Source organism: Vulpes lagopus, chromosome 20 (genome assembly GCF_018345385.1).
Source record: "Vulpes lagopus strain Blue_001 chromosome 20, ASM1834538v1, whole genome shotgun sequence".
Lineage (NCBI taxonomy): Eukaryota > Metazoa > Chordata > Mammalia > Carnivora > Canidae > Vulpes > Vulpes lagopus.
In genome coordinates this window covers 11,425,826-11,446,615 of record NC_054843.1, presented here as the reverse complement: position 1 = coordinate 11,446,615, position 20,790 = coordinate 11,425,826, and the positions used below count along the sequence as shown (strand labels likewise).

General features: G+C 46.9%; 1 protein-coding gene across 1 annotated transcript; it reads right to left on the bottom strand.

The window, feature by feature from the left end:
• Positions 1-19,760: 19,760 nt before the first annotated feature.
• LOC121479450 (activated RNA polymerase II transcriptional coactivator p15-like) lies at positions 19,761-20,423 on the bottom strand. The gene is given in 1 exon segment (XM_041735069.1): positions 19,761-20,423. A coding segment is annotated over 1 exon segment (387 nt). The 5' UTR covers positions 20,395-20,423; the 3' UTR covers positions 19,761-20,007.
• Positions 20,424-20,790: the final 367 nt, after the last annotated feature.

Sequence of the window (20,790 nt, the reverse complement as noted above, 5' to 3'; positions counted from 1 at the left end):
CCCCTTCCCGGGGCAGCTCACATCCAGTAATTTCGATGCGGGATGTAAAAGCCTGGCTCCTGCCCTTAGGCAGAACAACTCAGACAGACCATCCTACCTTGGTTGCAATGATCTACCCCACTGAGATTCAGCTTCTCCATCCAATCCTTCCCCTCTCCTCCCCATTCCCAGTGGTGATCCTGAGACCACTCTCCAAAAAACTCCGGATGGCAAATCCCCATCTCAGGATTGGCTCCCCAGGGAACCCCACCAGAACCAGATAGGAGCTAAAATGACCAACAGTGGGCAGCTGCCACTCAGCCATTGTCACAAGTCATGACTGAGCTAGGTCTTGCCATTGTTATTTGAATGCTTGGAATTTAAATATGGGCCTCTGACTTTATCAAATAATTCTATTTTTTCCTTAAGTATTTCTGATGTCCAACACTGTGGTTGTCCTTAAATTAAGTGACTAGGCTCCTGAAGGCTCGGTATGACCTGCCCCCCAGTTCATGTCTTCAGCTTCATTTCTGTTTTCTCCCTCCTCCACCCATGGTGCTCCAGCCACATAGAACTGGGGCAAGCCTCTTCCTGCCCCAGGGCCCTTGCATATCCTGCTGTCTCTCCTGGAGCTTTCTTCTACCACTGCCTACACCACTGCTAGCCTAATTCATTCATACTCAGGACTCAAACCTTCAAGTCCCAGGTTTGATGTCATTTCCCTAGAACATCTTCCTTGATCCCCAAGTCCTCTGGGTTAGGTGCACCACCTATGTTTCTGAAGTCTACGTATTTTAGCACTCATCACGCTGCATTGTAACAGCCCCAATACCTGGTGTACATCTCATCAGGCTGTACACATAATTCAGGGAAGTGTTTCACTGTGGTATCTTCAGGACTCGACAAATGGGAGGTGCTCCTTAGATGTGTGAGTTTTCATTGGTTATTTGAATAAATGAATAAATTGGCCAGGAGAGCCCCATTCTTGTGCCCTTCTGAAGCTAAACAGTGTAGGATTCAGAGAACACACTTGGTGTGCAGTCTGACCCCACCCATACCACACAGATATATCTGTTAGTTCGTTAGTTCTCAGAAGCACTAGGAAAGGTAGGGAACCAGCTATGTCAGCTCTGCTGGTTTTGAAAAATGTCTGAAAATTCTTGGACATTTTTTTCCTTTTTTTTAAAGATTTTATTTATTTATTCATGAAGGATACAGAGGAGAGAGAGAGGCAGAGACACAGGCAGAGGGAGAAGCAGGACTCGATCCCAGGACTCCAGGATCACACCCTGGGCCAAAGGCAGGCACTAAACCACCAAGCCACCCAAGGATTCCCAATTCTTGGACATTTGTCTTATCAAAGGTGGAGTCTAAATCCCCTCCTTGAGTGTGGGCCTTAGTGACTGCAGACTTCTGAAGGTAGGTGATGGAGCTCCTGCCTGTCTCTCTCTCTCTCTCTCTCTCTCCCACACACCCCCCTGCCCCTCCACCATGTTGTAAGGAAACCAAGCAGCCACACGGGAGACCACAGATAGGTTTCCGGTCATGGCCCTAGCTAAGAGCCCAGCCAGAGCCAGCAGCAACTACCATCTGTGCAGGGAAGCAAGCCTGAGATGGCCCCTGCCTTCAAGCCACTCCAACCAACACTGCGTGGAACCGAAGCGATTGTCTGCCCAAATGGCAGCTTCATAAGCAAAATAGATATTGCCATTGTTTTAGGCCTGTAGGTTTTGGGGTGATGGCTCATATAGCAACAAATGACCAGAACAGCAGCCCTGCAGCCAAAAGGACAACCCACAGTATGCTGCAGCGAAGACTCATGCTGCTCTTCCTGGGCAGAAACCCCCCTACTTCCTACCAGGGATGCTGGACACCCCATTTGGTGCCAGGGCTTCTCTATGGCTGCCCCTGAGAGCCAGATGTCTCAGCTGCCCCCCAACCAGAAGGTCACCCTGCAGACCCTGCTTCCTGGTGTCTGCCAGCCCTAAACCAAACTTTGAACAGGGGCATTTGATGGATGGGTCCCACAGAACATGCCCCATTGGTAAGGGAGACTGGGAAAACAAATGTCTGGGTGCTCCCTGGGGGAGAAACAGATTCAAAAGATGGAGACTTGTCCAAACAACAAAAGGTGGTGCTCAAAGGAGCCCAAGGGCCAGAGAACTCTTGTGGACACCTCTCCAGGAAGCTGGGGCCAGCCCTTCACCTGCCCGTGACTCAACACTGCCTAGCAGAGAACAGCCACCCTACAGGACTGTCAGGCAGGATGAGACAGTGTGTGAGGACCTGGATACAGGCCTGGGATGCTCCAGAGAATGGATATTATTACCACACCCACGAGTCCAGGGCTGACTGCTGTCGGTGATTCTCAGACTACCTGTATCAGAACATTGGCAACATCTTGTTATAAAGCAGATTTTCAGGCCCCACCTGGGATCTACTAAATCAGGGTGGAGGGGTGCCTGGGTGGCTCAGTTGGTTAAGCATCTGTTTCAGCTCAGGTCATGGTCTCAAGGTCCTGGGATTGAGCCCAACAACAGGCTCCTCCCCCATTGGGGAGTCTCCTTCTCCCTCTGCCTCTGCCCCTTTTCCCCCACTTGTGCTCACTCTCTCTCTCTCTCTCTCTCTCTCTGTCTCTCAAATAAATAAATAAAATCTTTAAATCAATCAATCAATCAAGGTGGGGCCAGGGGATTAGCATTTAACACACTCTGCAGGTGACTCCCTGATCTAGTGTCAGAACTTCTCTCCCCAGCATTCATTCATGCGTTTATTCAACAACTGACTTCCAACTGTGAGCCCAGGGCCATGTTCATAGAACTAGCAACCACCCACGGGGGGCGTTGGGGAGCAGAAGTTGGTGAGCAGCCCTCATACACACAGCATGGATGGTAAGGGCATTGGCAGAGAGAACAGGGGCTGTGGGACCGAGGACAGGGAGATGCTGGGCTGGGTTTGCCTATCCCACGGTCACCAGTGACTGTCCACAGCCCCCGCCACATCTAGGTTTGGGTGCAGCCTCACAGAGGGCCTGACCGCCCCAGAGCTATATTCACAGGAGAGCAAATCTGATTGCCCTTCCTGAGTCACATGCCACCCCCGGCTCAGCAAGTCCATCCCTCTGAACCAGCTCCTCGGACTGGGCTGGTAAGAGGTGGGTAATTGGAAGAGAGGCAGATCCCTGGAGGGTGTCTACTGTAGACAGGTGAGATCCCGGGAGCAGGAAATGGGAAGAGGCCATTGCAGGGGGAGCAACAGGAACAGGCAATGGGACCAAAGGGCAAACCACTTGTGAGCGGGAATGATGAGGTGGTGACCACGCGATTGGTGTAGTGGAAGTGAAGCCACAGTCAGACAGGAGGCAGATCTTAGGAGACTTCGGGAGAGTATTTGCATTTCATCTTAAGTGAGCAGGGGCCAGAAAAGGGTTTGAAGCAAGGGTGACCATGATTAGAGCTTGTGTCGGGAGGACTAGCCTAGGAGCCCATGCAGATGCCAGCCTGGAGAGCTCCCTGGAGCAGGGGCATAAGCACTCATTGAGCACCTACTGGGGACCAGGCCTTTAGCTCAGTACTTACACACAGTGTCATTGAGTTGGATCCCGACAGCAACTCTGTTATTAGCCTACTGCACAGATCGGTAAACTAAGACTTGGACTGGGGAACCACTGGCCCTAGAGGAACCTCAACCCTTGTCTGGTCCTCAGGGTTATCCATCCATGTAACTACATGGCAGAAACAAGGAAGGCTCAAGACATCTCGGTGAGCTGGGGCAGGATGAAAATAGGTGGTAGGAGATAGTGGGGTCATATGGCGCTTGGGTCCAAGGTGGCAGCCAGGGAGTCCAAGAGACACAGCAGAGCCCGAGTCCATCGAGCTGAGTGGCAGGCTTCCTGGGGCCCATGAGCTTCCCAGGGTTTTGCCTGCATCTGAGTGGTGGCTGGCCCAGGCTGCCCTAAACAGCCCTGCTCCCCTTTGACCTGACCCCCTTGCCCCCCACAGCTAGGGGTTCCCTAGAGTCAGCCTGAGCACATAGCGGGTATCCCATGAGTTTTCATCTCCTCATCGGAGCCAAATCCCTCCAAGGCCTGGGCAGCTGCCCAACTACAAGAAACTGGGAAGACAAAAGTGAGAAGAGCAGAAGCTGGGGGTCCCAATCCAAGATCCTACGGGCTTAGGGCGAGGGGGATGGGAGGGGAAAGAGGGACAGATGCCTGAGTCATTTTAAAGGAAGAAGTCAGGCATGTGGCCCACTGGGTCCGTCAAGGGCCTGCCACCTCCAAGGTCTAGTGCTCTAGGCACTGTGGCGGCCATGACAAGAGGGAAGGAAGGGGATTTGGGGGAGTGCAAGTGCTGGTTGAGAGTGTGACCCAGATGCCAGACTGCACGGTGCACAGCTGCATGACCTCAGGCAAGCTCCCTAACTTGTCTGGGCCTTGGTTTCTCCTCTCCAGAACAGGATTACTGGTGGCACTTAATTCCTAGCCTTATTGTGAGGCAAATTAAAGGTAGAAATCAGTACAGTAGGGGGATCCCTGGGTGGCTCAGTGGTTTAGTGCCTGCCTTCGGCCCAGGGTATGATCCTGAAGTCCCGGGATTGAGTCCCACATCAGGCTCCCTGCATGGAGCCTGCGTCTCCCTCTGCCGGTGTCTCTGCCTCTCTCTCTCTCTCTCTCTCTCATCAATGAATAAAATTTAAAAAAAAAAAAAAAGAAATCAAGTCAACAGGGTTTGCTCGGTGAGTGTTCCTTAGGACTTTCTGAATTAGGTCCTTCGTCACCCTATCTAGTGATACCCTCCCCTTCCCAGCTGTTAGCACTGCAGGACCTCATTACATCTATGGTGGGTTCGCTGCGTGCGGTCTGCCCTCCTGCCTCCCTGGGCTGTAAGCTCAGTGCGGGTGGGGATCTTGTGCTGTCTTCACTGACTCTCCGGTGCCTGGCACGGATCAAGCACTAGGTAAATACTCACTGAGCACCTGAATGCAGAGGCTGCTAACACGTTTGCACTGCAAGCAACACTGCTAACACCAAACGGAACACAGTAATGTTACAAGAGGGGTACGCAAAGCTGCAGGGCTTCAGAGGAAAGAGAAACCAATCAAATCAATTGAGAGTTCGAGGAAAGGTTTTAGAGAAGGATACCTTGGGAGAGGGCTCTCAATTAGGAAGGGAGCCTCAGGGATGGAGATGTGGTGGAAGGTGTGGCTGGGGGGCGGAGGGAGGGATTAGTAAGAGCAAAGCCCAGGTAGGGAAAGGCTGAGCATGCTTAGCAGGTGGCCGGTGGTGTCCTTGGGCTGGTCCCTAGGGGTTGGCCGAGGCTGAGATTACACAGGCTTGGTTGCCACAAGCTTTCAGTGCCTGCGTGCTTCAAAGGGTAAAATGTTCTCTGGGTCCCGGGAGGATTTGGTGCAGGTGCCTTGAGCTCAGCTGCATCTGGGCCTGACCCTTCCCTCGAGCACACTTGAGTTTGGAATGATCCATGGGGCCACACTCGTGGTTGAAAAGATCCACATCTTAAAAAAAAAGAAAAAGAAAAACTTCATGACTTTTGTTATGAAAAATGTAGAAGCGGGATTTTCAATTCTGACTTCTTTTTTTTAAAATATTTTCTTCATTTATTCATGAGAGACACAGAGAGAGGGGCAGAGACACAGGCAGAGGGAGAAGTAGGCTTCATGCCGGGGACCCAATGCCGGACTCGATCCTGAGACTCCGGGATCACGCCCTGAGTTGAAGGCAGATGCTCAACCGCTGAGCCACCCAGGTGCCCTCAATCCTGAATTCTTAGAGAATATATCCCACCTTTAGGACAGTGAGTCTCCCCAAACATTCATCAGGATGGGGACCGACAAGCACGCTTCCCAGAACACCCAAGGGCGCGGTGCACCCAAAGGCAGTCCAAGTGTTCCTTGGCTCATCAAAGGAAACCGCCTCCTCAAAGGACCACGTGGGAAAGAGTGGGAGCCACTAGCATGTGCATTTTCTCCTCTGTCTAGGCAAAAATAAACAAAAACCCACCAAATCTGTCCCTTCTGCACATATTCATCAAAAAAAGGACTCAACATTGTCCATCTAGAAGGCAGAACCAGGCCCCTAGCCCAGGGGCTGATGTTCCGTGGTTCATAAGGTAGAGAGGATGATGCCCTTTTCATCAGCGTGTTTAATACCAAACAAGCAGGGAAAGTTAAAATAATTACCTAGGAACAATTGTCTATGTTTCTGTCATCTAATTAGGTAATCTGCCCAGGTGTTTAGCACCAAGTCCTCTGTGCTTTAATTGGAAAAAGTCAAGGACAGAAACTAATTAGCAGCATTAATCCAAACCAGAAGTCTAATGATATTAACCACAAATCACCATTGCAATCAGGAACCTTTCTTTTAAAACATTTTCAAAGTGAGGGAGGAGGAGGGGAAAACTGTCGTTTTGAGCGTAAGATACCAACTTCTAACCACCAATTCCCAGCAACCCTGATCCGCTCTCTCAAAGAAACCGAAAGAATCGTGATTGATGCCAAGGCAGGAGAGAATTATAAGTGAAGGAGGACCTCATCCACACCCTTGTTTCAAGTGAGAAAGAATTAAATACCCTAGTAGATTTGATAGCTCTCAGTTCTGTTCCTACAGTGACCCCCAGCTCCCTCCTGGGGTTCCCCCTACCAAGTTAGAGATAAGGATCCACATGTACCTGAAACTTTCAGAGGGCAGATAGACTTTTATGACCTTGAAACTCTCTTGATATTTCCCTGTCTCTCATTACCGTTTTCATTTTAATGTGAGAGAAATATAATCAAATTCCACAAGAAAAATCCCTACTTCCGAGGTGTCTCGTGAACTACTGGGATCTCTAGAAAGAACCACCAGGTTGTTTTTACTCTGGGCCTTTTCTGCTTACATCTCAGTCTCTTTTCCAGAGTTCTTTCATTTCCTGGGGCGTTTTAATTAGGGGACCCGGTGGTTTGAAAGCACAGGGAGAAACAGCACACAGTTCTGATTTGTTTGCTTTTATCAACTAACATAAAATGACCTTAGAGTAATTTTAGCTTCCTAGCACTCGGACATTTTAAGTCAATTAATTCAATCAAAAACCACATTGGAGAGGTGCCTGGATGGCTCAGCGGTTGAGCATCTGCCTTTGGCTCAGGCCGTGATCCTGGGTCCCAGGATCGAGTCTCACATCGGGCTCCTTGCATGGAACCTGCTTCTCCCTCTGCCTGTGTCTCTGCCTCTCCCTCTGTGTCTCTCATGAATAAATAAATAAAATCTTTTTTTAAAAAACCCACATTGGATGAAAAGCCCACCTCCCTTCCCACTATGCCTCCTCCATGCACCCCCCCCCCCCATAGACAAAAACTCTTTAAAGAAAAACCTAACTTTTCAAAGCGGAAAATCTAGGGCCTTGCATAATTCAATATCTACCTTTGAGAATTTTTTTTTTAAAGAAAGAAAGAAAAAAGCTTTTCACCGTCTTTCCCTACAGAATGTAAACTGACTCTGCTTCATGAAAACATCCCTGCGGCCCCAGCATGGGCCCTCTAGAGGTTGCGGCTTAGAAACCGGGGTGTAAATAAAACCTGTGTATAAGGTAATGCTCCCTGCAGCTAGCTGCTTTGGGAGGCGCTCCGGGCTTGTTTATTTATTTATTTATTTTTTAAATTTTTTTCTCGGCCTCCTTTTGTTTGCCACGTGCTAGGTCTCCCGGAGCCTCACTATCAGACGCAGCTCACGTCGAAGGGTTAAAATAATGTGGTCATTATGGGACTATTCCCGGGGACCCAGCAAAAGATAGCCACAGCCGACTTGTGGCAGCTGTTAGAGACCCAATTGCCATCCACCAGGGAATTTGCTTATTTCTATATCACGATCTCCCACCTTGATAAAAAAAAAAAGAGAGAGGGAAACACACACACACATACACACACACACACCCATTTCATTTGGACTGTGTACTAAGAATAATTGCCACCAATATTGATTGGTCCTTGGGGACCCAGCTGAATTTAAAAACGGCAGGCTGAAATCCCAGCTGATGTGGCCTCCCAGAGATTGCTGCTTATTTGTGACATGTTCCTATGTTTAAACTTATCTGTGCAAACTGTGGAATTAACGTCCTCGTGTTGCCAACAATATGGTGACACGCCCGGCTGACACACGCGGCTATTTTTGTTCCGATGGGGCCCTAATGCTGGCTCCTGTCCGCAGATCTTTCGGATGCTGAAGCCTCCGTTTGTTTCCTATTTATTGTCAGGACTTGGGCAAAAGTGTGAGGTTTTTCACTTGCATTTGCCGCACATTTTGTTCGTGCAGGTTTTTAACCTGGAAAGGCTCCCGCAGTGGCCTCTGGCCTGGGTGTAGACATCCGGCTGTCGCATTAGCGTCTCGGTCATGCAGGCCTCTAACTCAGGAGGTTGGGAGCGAGACATTTCCTGACAAGTGCTTCCATTTATGAAAAGACAGAGAGGAGAATGTGCTAGAATCTTAACCACTAAATCCAGGTGATCACCTTGCAAGGTGCAGACAGGACGGGGATGGAAGTTTCAAATGTTTCTGCAATTCATCATAGCTAAGAAAGAATTCATTCTTTCTTAAATCGTGCAGAGATGTGCTTTTAACCCACAGGAAACGTATAAATGACTGGAAGGATGGAAATTTCAGGACACAGATAAAGAACCGCAGGGAACTATGGTTTTCTGCTTTCTGCTTGTCCAACAGTTCTTTGTTTCCTGTGTTATCATCAGATGTTGCAAAATCCCATCTTCCTTCCTCTCCCTCCAGTGTCCTCCCTCCGTTGTATCATACAAGATTAAATGATCTGATGAGCAACACCACTTCTTAAAAACACACACATATAGAGAAAAGCTGGAAAGATGTACACCAGAATTCCCACGGGTCCTCTCTGCCTACTAGGATTACCTGTGCTTTTCCTCAGTTTCCTACAATGTCTATGCATCATGATTGCAATAAGGAAACAATTTTTCTTTAAAGATTTTATTTATTTATTCATAAGAGACAGACAGACAGAGAGAGAGAGAGAGAGGCAGAGGGAAAAGCAGGCTTCATGTAGGGAGCCCAATGTGGGACTCGATCCTGGGTCTCTAGGATCATGCCCCGGGCCAAAGGCAGGCACTAAACCACTGAGCCACCCTGGCTGCCCAACAATTATTTTTAAAAATGCAACTGGGGGGCACCTGGGTGGCTCAGTGGATGAACCGTCTGCTTTCGGCTCAGGTCATGATCTCAGGGTCCCAGAATCGAGCCCCATCCCTGCTCAGCGGGGAACCTGCTTCTCCTCCCTCTGCTGCCACTGCCCCTGCTTGTGCTCTCTCCCTCTCTGTCAAATAAATAAATAAAATCTTTTTATTAAAAATGCAACTGGGAAAAAAATGCAACTGGGACAAGTAGCATGACTTCTGTAGTTCATGTGCAAATTACATATAATTTCACTTTACATTATTTAATGTGATAACAATACTTATAAACAAAATATTTAATCTTGCCACCAATCTTCCTACTTAGATTTTATATTTAAAAATTTGCTTCTATGTTGTATTTTTTTTCAGATTCACCCTAATAAGGCCCAAGAAGTGAGTAAAAGAAAGTGTCCTTTCTTCTTTTATTAGTGGTTGGTTGGCTGCTCGGTTGGTTGGTTTCATTTGATCTTTGGTGGTAGGTTTTCCTGCTTTTCACTTTGAGTATTTTCCATTATTGCGATAGCAAAGTTTCTAATAAAGGATCCCAATTGTATAAATCCAAGTCATAACTAATGAGTAGGAAAGCCTGTAGAAGGTAAAAAATACAAATGCAAGACACACACACACACACACACACACACACACACACACACACAGTAGGTACAATTAATTTCCCGATCCCAAATTTTGAAAACTATTTTTTAAAATTGCAAATCAAGTCAGTTCCACAGATGGGCTCCCAGCCCACTAGAGAATAGCCCAAAAGTCTACATTCACTTATTCTCCCAGAGAGCCACGAATTAATGTGAACAGTAACTTAATTTCTTTCCATATAGGCCTTCTTACTTTTTACTGAAAATAGAGCATGAGAAACCAAGATAAAGTGTATTCCTTTTTTTTAAATAATCTATTTGTTTATTTTACAGAGAGTGTGTTTGGTGAGAGGGGCAGACGGAGAGGAAGGAGAGAATCCGTTTTTATTTTAAAATTGTATTTATTGATTTAAGAGGAAGATTGTGTGGGGTGGGGGGTAGGGGCAGAGAGAGAGAAGGAGAGTATCTCAAGCAGACTCTCCACTGAGCACAGAGCCCGATATGGGGCTGGATCCCAGGACCCTGAGATCATGACCTGAGCCAAAATCAAGTCAGCCACCTAACCAACTGAGCCACCCAGGTGCCCCAACAAAGGGCATTCCTAATTACCTGGGGAAAACTGCTAGCTCCAGTGATACTTTAGAATCAATGTATTTAAAACTGTTCTGGGGGATCCCTGGGTGGCTCAGTGGTTTAGCGCCTGCCTTCAGCCCAGGGTGTGATCCTGGAGTCCCGGGATCGAGTCCCACGTCGGGCTTCCTGCATGGAGCCTGCTTCTCCCTCTGCCTCTCTCTCTCTCTCCCTGTGTCTCTCATGAATGAATAGATAAAATTTAAAAAAATTAAAAATAAAAATAAATAAATTAAAATAAATAAATAAAACTGTTCTGAAGCTGAGTTCACAATGTTGAAGTTACTTGTACAAAATATTTCTGCAGAGCTTGACCTCAGGCAGGTTGACCCACTCCCGCCCCACACAGGACAGTGTCACATTTGCAGTTCCCGACCTACAGACTCATTGCAACAGGCTGGCCTGAGTCCCTGCTGCCACCCACTGCCACGCTGGGAGGTCCCAAGTCGGGAAGCCACGAGGAAGTTCTGTTCCTAAACTCAGCTGTAACGACCTCTCCAATTGGCAGGGCTTGCTTTCAGGAGATGCAGCTAAAGTTTGTTTTTACCGGGTATTCTTGATTATTTTAACTTGTAATGGCAGGTGTTCGGAAGTACCAGAGAGAAGACGAAAAAGTGGCTCGTCAGGTTATCTTGGCTAAATCAGGTGGTCTGTTTACAGACTTCATCCTCTAATTAGAAAACACAAAACCTCCAAGTTCTAGAACTTTCCCTTCAAGCCTGGGCTCTGCGAGAGGTAATTACCAAAAAGTGATGTAACCTGGTTGTTATGTCAGCAGCTACATCCTTGCCAGTTGGTGTGGTTTTGTAAAAAATAAATAAGACAAGAGGATGAAGAGGAGGAGGATTTCCCCTTATTTAAATTTGGAAGGTTAATGGCTTAACTCTGGGCACAGACCCACAGATGTTATGCCAGAGACTCTTCTGGGAAGAGGCGGGAGGGGCTTCCCATCCCACATCAAAAACACTTGGAAAATTGCAAACACTACACTGTGTTGAAGTTGCCTGCAAAATAAATGATGGGTGTCTCCTAGACATATTAGACCAACAAAGGAACGATTAACTTCCCACTCCCCTCCCATGGGGTCAATGTGTGATACATTCACAATGCAAAGTACATCTAGAAATGTTCTAAGATGTGAGGGTTTTCTAACTTGAAAAGGCTTCTTTGGGAGTATTTAGTTCAGGACATTTTAACCTGACTACAGAAGACAGGTCCAGGGACCTGAGGGGCTCACTGGTTGAGCATCTGCCTTCGGCTCGGGGTGAGATCCCGGGGTCCTGGGATCGAGTCCTGCATTGGGATCCTCGCAAGGAGCCTGCTTCTCCCTCTATATGTCTCTGCCCCTCTCTCTGTGTCTCTCATGAATAAATAAAATCTTAGTAGAAAGAAGAAGAAGAAGAAGAAGAAGAAGAAGAAGAAGAAGAAGAAGAAGAAGAAGAAGAAGAAAACGACGGCAGGTCCAGGGCAGCTACATCCAGGCATCATCTGGGGATAAGGCCACAAGGCCACAGATGGCCACTGTGTCCTGGTGCCCCTGCCTAGGCCTGGGGAGCAAGGTGAAGGTGGATGAAGTGGTGATTCCGTTGAGAAAGCCGTTTTCTCCAGCCACCATTGGTCACCCAGAGACTCACCAGATAAAATACAGCACATCCAGGTCAATTTAAACTTCACAAAAAAAAATAATAAAATAAAATAAAAAATAAAAAATAAAAAAATAAACTTCACATAAATGATGTAATTTTTTAGTTATAAATATGTCTCAAATATTAAAAAATTACACTCCAAGTGAGTACATGTACTGTGCTCTAAATCATACATGCTTACAATATTATACAGAAGTATATTATACCAAAACCTTATTGTTGTTCTGAAAGGCGACATCAAATTCCAATTCAAAAATACAGGGTGTCCTGTATTGGTAGTTGCTAAATCTGGCACCACTGGCACACCGCGATTTTAGACTGTGGGGAGATTCACTTCCAGCCCCTCCCTGCTCGGAGGCCCCCCACTGGAGAGGTTTTCCCCAACCAACCCTATACCACAGCACCCTTTCCCACACTCCCGCCCCCTCGTCCCACCTGCCTCCCTCCCACTGCTTATCCCTAGATGACATACCATGTGTTCAAAACAAGTGATTTTTTTTTAGAGATTTTTATTTATTTATTCATGAGAGACACAGAAAGAGAGATGGGCAGAGACACAGAGGGAGAAACAGGCTCCCTGCGGGGAATCCCATGCGCCTGGGTGGCTCAGTGGTTGAGCTTCTGCCTTCAGCTCAGGTCCTGGGATCGAGTCCCGCATCAGGCTCCCCGCAGGGAGTCTGATTCTCCTGCTCCCCTGCTTGCGTTCTCTCTGTGTCAAATAAATAAATAAAATCTTTCAAAAATACCAAAAGAAAAGGTACCATGAGGGAAGAAAATTCTAAATTACTTGATGAACAATATTTTCCAAAACATAGAAATCTAGGAGGTCCATATTTCAGAAACCATCTCTTCTTATTAAGCTTCCTTAGCTCTGAAGGAAAAAAAATGTGAATACAAGGATGATAAAAACCACCTCTCCATGATGAAGAGAGGACACAGCACTGCTATCACTGAGATGATTTAATCTGCACGACAAGAAAAGTTTTAACAGGTGCCAAGAGCAGAGGCCGGGGGTCTGCCTTTTGTGGTGACCTTGAATTCTATGTGACAGATTCTGAACGCCTGGAGGCCCCTCACTGACCACACCTTGACGAGCATAGGACACACACTCTCACCTTCCTCAGCTCTATCCCTGGAAAATACACAAAAGCTTACTTAAAAAAAAAAAACAAAAAAAACAAAAAAAAACAAAAAACGGTTACTTTCACAAAAGCAGAAACCTCCTAAAAGATTGAATTCTGAGTTTGTACACGCTTGTGGGGACATCCACTTCCCAATAAGCTCCATCCACCTTCTATGAATTATGAAAGGTGCCAGAAAGAACTAACATGGGATTATTTTCATTCTCAGGCTGCTCTCCATGAACACCTTTTAAAAAATTCACCTGCGGTCTCAATCGTGATCATTGAAATAGAACTCATGCTACATTTCAAAAAAAAAAAGTCAGAATAGGATAAATTTCCACCCATATCAACTATTTTTCTTCCTTCCAGTGCACAGGAAAGGAAACCATCTGTTAAGCACAGATATATACAAATGTTTTTATAATAAAAACCAAAACAGAGCCGCCTGGGTGGCTCAGTGGTTGAGTGTCTGCCTTTGGCTCAGTTCATGATCCCGGGGTTCTGGGGTCCAGCCAGACGTGGGCTCCTTGCTCAGCTGGGAGTCTAAGCAGCTTTGTCTCTCTTCCTCTACCCCTTCCTCCGGCTCATGCTCTCTTTGGCTATCTCTCTCTCTCAAATAAATAAATAAAAATCTTTAAAAAAAAAAAAAACCCACAGCACACAGCTTAAATCTAGCCTGTGGTTAGGAGTCAGAGGCATCCAAAAATTCAATGACCATTTAATTCTTTGGAAATATCGCCAGTGACGTCTTCAGTGATCGATTCAACTTGGTGGTAAACATAATTGCTTGCTTACTGCCATGTAGGACAGGGACAGCCTCAGTGTAGTGAAAATAGCAGAAGTTTATAAACTGGGAGATCCAGGTGGAGTCTCACCTCTGTGGTTTGGCTTCAGGAAAGAATTTTGGTTTGTGTTTTGGGTTGTTTTGGGTTTTGCCTTTTGTTTTCTTTTTTTTTTTTTTTTTTTTTTTTTTTTTTTTTTTTTTAATCTCTGGGTCTCCATCTCCTGGCCTAGGAAGCGGGAAAATTGAACCAAATTATTTTGCAGATGCTCAGCCACCCTGCGGGCCCATCACACTCCGCAGAAGCCGCCAGGCCCGCGGCCCGCGCCTTCTTCCTTGAGAAACAGCGCCACCTTCAGGTCGCGGGGACCATAACGGCGCCGTCGCCGCGTTCTGGCTCCAGCAGGTGGAACGTGTCCCCGGGGTGTCCTCTGGGACGTGGTCACACATTTGTGAGTCTGCCAGCTGGGTTAAGGTCTATGTGTATGGACATGGAGCCAAGCTGAGCTAACTGGCCCACTGGGGACAGATGCATGACCCTGGTCTAATTATCACAGCCTCCCCCCGCCTCCACCCCACAGAGCTCACCCATGGAACAATCCCTGGTGGAAGGAGAGGAAGCAAGGAACATACTGCACTAGCTGAAGCCTATCCAACAATGATAACCGTTTAGGTAATTCCACTCGAGACACTTTCCAAGTTTTCACCTGCTCTTATCTTAGTAAAGTATCATCTGACGGTATCTCTGGTTTACTTCTACTAAGAACAATGACACAGAGACCCCTTGAGTAAAGGCCATTTGTTCCACACAGCAAATCTTTATCGAGCACCTGCTCAATGCCAACCCAGGGCTGAGGGCTCTCACAAAATTACGTTTATTGAATTCCCATAACAGCCCTCACAAGAGAGGAATTAAGATCCGCATGTTTCAACACGAGGAATTTGAGAGTCCCAATGACAGCTCTGGTCCTCAAGCTTGAACACGCAGACACACGCATCCGCACCGTCCTCCTGAGCAAGGATGGACCCCAGTCAACCAAGAACATGACATCGACTGTCCTTTTCCAAGAGCTTATCTCTGGCTCAGGAATGCTCTGGCAATTGCAATCAGCAGTTTGGAAACAAAGGTAGTTTAAGAACACGGTTTCCTTCTTCAAAGTGTGATCGGTATGCAGAATAAGGCCCTGTCTTTGCCGGCCATCCTTGGTTGCAGTGGCCCAAGCCACTGATGGATGTGGCCCAGAATAAAGGCGTGAGATGGTGACCTTGTTACTAAGTATCACCGTTTCTAAATGAGGACTCTTCTGAGAAATAGAGAACATTTAAGATCGTCCCTTTGATAATATCCCAATGCTCCCTAAATTCCATAGGTTTTCTTGGTTGGGCAAGGTGCAGAAAAAGTGCTAGCCCGGGCTAAGCATCATATCTGGACATAGATGCTCTGTGCGTCACTGAGAAGAGAGGTGGGGAGCCACCACCCAGTGTCATAGCGCTCTGGGCGTGTATCTCACACTTTCCTGCAGCCACATATGCCTACGTGACTTTAGTTGGCAAGACAGATTTTTAGTCTTTGTGTCCCTCGCTGCAGTTCACAGAATGCTAGGCACAGAAATGTTTGCTGATGCGTTAAGGAAAGAAAGTATGTTCTCCATGCAGAAAACAGGAATTATACTATCTGGGCTAATCAGACATATTTGAGATGACAGCTGAACTATTTTAGGACAGGGCCCAAAGGAAGGAGCCTGACTGCCTGGGGGAGGTCAGAGGAAGTGCCTATGAACTTTGGATTCAGGCTGGAAGAAGGAAAAGACCCAGATGGAATAAGCCACCAGAGTTGGCTTGACCCTTTAGGGAAGGAGAAGTTAAGACAGGACATCTAAACCACAAGGCAGATGCCAGACAAAGAAAAAATAATATGTGTAAGTGAGGAGTTTCTCCATTTTAAGCTTATATTCAGGAAATTATGTTACTTAGGGTCGAGGGATGACCAAGTTGCAGCAAACTGGAAGTTGAGGAAGAAACGCTTGGCCCTGGTTATCCAGCTTCCGCCTAATCAGAATTGGCAGTGTCCATTCTGCAGTGTCTCAGAAGCCACGGTGAAGAAAGAAATAGAACGGAGCCAGCCTGGCCCGGGGCCGATGGTGACACCACCGAGGCAACCACCGAGCGTGAACCGGAGGAGCAAAGCAGACATGTCTCCATGGCATGTGTCCCTGAAAGAGTGTGGCCCAGGGAGCCCCAACGACAGCAGTAGTGGCTCAGCTGATCCCGATTGGAACCAGGTAGGACGCTTCGCAAGACCCACTCATGATGGCAGCTTGGAAATCCGTTGTCACCCACCAAGGCCATCCATGTTTCTCATCCTGCTAGCCTTCTCTTTTCCTTCTTTCCACCCCACCCTCCATTACCCCTGCCTCCTTTTTACAATGTCTGATCTGCAGGAGGCTGGGACAACAGAGAAGCAGTGCTATCTCCCGGAGGGGCAAAGTCAACAGCTAGAAACTGGTTTTACCCAAAGAGAGAGATCAGTACAAGCAAATAAATAGGTAAAAATGGGGACAGTTATCTTTGAGGAGCCACAAGGGACGGGCAAAGAGGCTTTAGCTCTTCGTGCTTGGGTGCATTCTCGGTTTCTTGAATGAGCCAGACTTCAGCCTGCCGGCCCACAAGGCCATGTTGGCTACTTTGGGAAAGACATATCCTTCAGGCCCATGTAGCCCAGGTGTGGGCTTGGCATCCAGAGGGCACCTTCATGGGAACTGGGTAAAACAGCCCCACAGCCCCACAGCTGAACTTGAGCCCCCAGGCACCACCACTCCCCACCCCACCCCACAATGCTCGGATGGCGCACCCTGCTTTGGGCATTTAATCGGGTTCTTCTGTCTTACAAGTCTCCCGAGAGAGAAACGAACAAGGGGTGGTAGAAAGGGAGGTGGGCGGGGGGTGGGGGTGACTGGGTGACGGGCACTGAGGGGGGCACTTGACAGGATGAGCACTGGGTGTTATTCTATATGTTGGCAAATTGAACACCAATTAAAAAAAAAAAAGTCTCCCGAGAGAGGTGACCGTCTCAGGTAAGCCTTCCCAGCCCCTTACAGCTGAGCTCGCTCGTTTTCCATTCTCATGTCGCCCTTCCACCCTGTACTTCTCCTTAATTACCTTCATCACGATCACAGCACCTGTGGAATGTCTCTGATCAGCATGGAAGCTCCCAGAAAGGAGGGTCTGTTTCCTTCAGGCTCACTGCTGGAAGCCTGGCACAGGCCAGGCACATGGGATGCACTCAGTAAATGCTTTCTGAGGATGTAAATGATAGAATGAATGGAAGATTCAATTCAGGAGTCATCAGAAGCTATGTTATCTTTCCTTTTTTTTTTTTAAGATTTTATTTATTTATCCATGAGAGACACAGAGAGAGAAGCAGAGACAGAGGCAGAGGGAGAAGCAGGCTCCCCAGAAGGAGCCTAAAGTAGGACTCAATCCCAGGACCCCGGAATCACAACCTGAGCCAAAGGCAGACACTCAACCACTGAGCCACCCAGGTGCCCACTATGGTATCTTTCTAAGGGGACTGGTTTGACCACACTCCTCCTCCCTGCAGCCTGGACGTGCCAGGACGGTCCCTATATCAAATGCTGGGTCCTCTGATCAGACTGGGTCAGGGAAGCTGAAGCCGAATGGTCCAGCCACTTCTGCACATACACCCCTACCTTTCTCATTCGCGTCCAGAAGGTACGCGCTGGGTGCCCATTACACAACTGTGCGTCCCGGACTTAACAATAGAAGAAAACTCCTCACATCATCGAGGCAATCTAGAACAGTCGAGTGACCACCCAAGATTGGAATGCACAGCCTGCCAGGGGTTTCACAGTGTCCGATCAGCTTCCACTCCTTAGAGAAGTGTTTATGGGATACCTACTCTATGCACCAAGCACAATGCGAGGGGCTGATTTTTTTCTAACCTCAAGATAGCTCTTCAGAGCACAGGCTGTGTGGATGGCCCTCTGTGTCAAAGGCTAGCACAGGCTAAAAGTGGTGGAGATCTTGACATCGAACCTAAATACACCAGACGTGGCCCAGATTTGCTGTCCTAGTCACAGCTTTAGCAATGCAGCTTGACCACTACAAGGGCAGCACGGTTGACAGCATTAATCTGATTTACAAGGGTTGTGTGTTGAACAACCACAGACCACAGCAGGACAGTCATTTCCTGCCTTGAAAGGGGTACTTGCTCGTGGACTATTTCCAGGAGCTCTAGACCAGACTGAAGATCTGCAGTTTTACAAAGAGGCATCGGGAAACGATTTTTATTGTGGTTGTACACTGATCTTCAGGCTGACACCTGCCACAGCTTCATCTTCCCCACAGGCTGGGGCATAGGTGTCCCCTTATGCTAGTCCTCCCCACACTGCCTTGGGCCTGCAGCCCCTCCTCCAGGATCCCCCCCTCCACTCCCTCCTCACAGCCTGGGATCCTCCCACCCCCAACTTGGCATCATAGGGAGCCACCCCTGTTGCTGAATATTCTTAATATCAGCCCTGATTACAGGTGAAAAAAGTCTATAAAGGTTCTATAGCCTATTCCATAAAGATTGCATAAAGGACCCTATAAAGTAGCATCTAAGTACTTCGTTCTGAATTCTGTTCAGTGGGAACAGGGAAAGTCGTTATTTTCAGGGCATTTGGCCTGTACCGTGAAGGGCAGCAGAGGGAGCCATCTCCCAGCATAAAAGTAGCTACGACCCACGAGATGGCCCGGGTGTCAGGGCCACCACCACCAAGCGCCACACACGCACACCCACAGGCTCAAACAATAGCAGTGTGAATTGTCTCACATTTCTGGAGGCCAGAAGTCTGAAATCAAGGGCTCAGCAGGGTGGATTGCCTCTGAGGGCCTCTCTCGTTGGCTTGCAGATAGCCACCTTCTCTCTCTCTCTTACCTGGTCTTACCTCTGTGTGTGTGTCCTGCCCCACTCTCTTCTTCTAAGGACCCTGGTCATGTTGGATTAGAACCCACCCTAATCGTCTCATTTTACCTTAACCACCTCTTGGAGGCCCTATTTCAATTATGGTCACTTTGAGATATGGGGGTAGGGGGTGGGGCTAGGACTTCAACAGATGGACTTTGGGGCTGACACAATTCAGCCCATTAGAGTCACCCTGTTTTCTTTTTTTTTTTAAGCTTTCACAATTTTTATTAAATCCTGATATAACAGTATCTGATTTTTTATAGACATCATCCCATGGTGAACAAGTTTAATAAGTGAAAGCAAATCAGACATCTAAGTCATTATTCTCTGAAGACTAAGCAATAAGGTAACCACACAGAACACTACAGGTAACGACATACACTTACTTGCTCGGTTTTCATACAAGCCATGTTTATCAAACTATATCTCCTAATATTTAATACAGTAGGATTAGTGATTGTAGTCCTCATATATTTTAATTACTAGTACCTTATTGGGATAACTAACATTTTGACAGTTCAACTCACTTTCCAAATTAGTATAATATGTTCAAGAAAAAAGAGCAAAAAGTGAAATGAAGACGGAACATGACAAGTTAAGTTACTAAAGGAAAACAATGTAAAGAAAAAGGGGGGGAAGGGAAATATCACTGGAAATACCAACAAATCTAGACATTGGGCTGGAAGAAAATAGATCAACTATGGTTTTCACAAGTCAGAGTTTATAAATTCAATGCAATATAAATCCTTTTGAATGTAAAAGCCAAGGTGAAACTAACAGGTCTATAAACTGTTACTTTTGGCCTTAAATAGTACCAATTCTTTTGAAAAAAGGCCACAACAGTTAAGATTGTATTACTTGATTTTATTTTACACTAGGTGGCGGGCACAAAGCAATCCTCCTTCATCAAGTTGACAATTAGCTTCACTCAGAACACTTTTAATAATGCACATAAAAAAAAAAGTATTCAATCTTACAAATTGTTCTGCAATCCAAATATACAATAGCTTGGAAAACAACGTTTAGAAAACAAAAGCCAATGTAAAAAGACAGATTAAAACAACTAGAACAGTACAGGTTTTATATGGCTCTGATTTTACAGTTTTCTTACTGCATCATCAATGTCAGAAATCTGTTCCTTCAGCTGGCTGCATTGCTCAGGATTTAAAGAAATACCTTTTCTTCCAGGTTTCATTTCACCTTCTGGATCCATCCAATATTCTCTCTAATATCAATTTAGGACTTTCCCTTTAAAGTCCCAAACACTGACATACCTCATTTTCCCAATCTGAAACATGTTATCATCTCTGCTGCTGCTGCTCTGCTTAGAGGATGACAGGGCTCTTGATTTTTCTCCAGTCTTTTGCTTCTTCACAGGTTTCTCTGGCATAACTTGCTTTTTCCTCTTTAACTTTTTGTCAACCTCACTGTCAGAATCGCTGCCAGAAGAGCTTGAAGAAACAAGTTCCTTTGATTTAGGCATTGCTCCATTCTCATGGCCCAACTGCCTTCTGCTCGCTCGCTTGCAACTTCGAGTCACCCTGTTTTCCGTGCTGTTAACTTGGGAAAAGATGTACATTTTTAAATGTTTCTCCGCTGTTTTCTAAGAACAGGGAGAAACTGGGGCACCTGGGTGGCTCAGTCCCATTAAGCGCCTGCCTTTGGCTCAGGTCATGATCTCAGGGTCCTGGGATTAAGCCCCAGCATCTAAACCCTGCATCCAGCTCCCTGCTCAACAGGGAGTCTGCTTCTCCCTCTCCTCCCTGCCCCTCCCCCCACTTGTGCTCACACTTGATCTCTCTCTCTCTCTCTCTCTCTCAAATGAATAAATTAAAAACCTTTTTTAAAAATTTTGTTCAGGCACCTCTTGGGGAAGTTA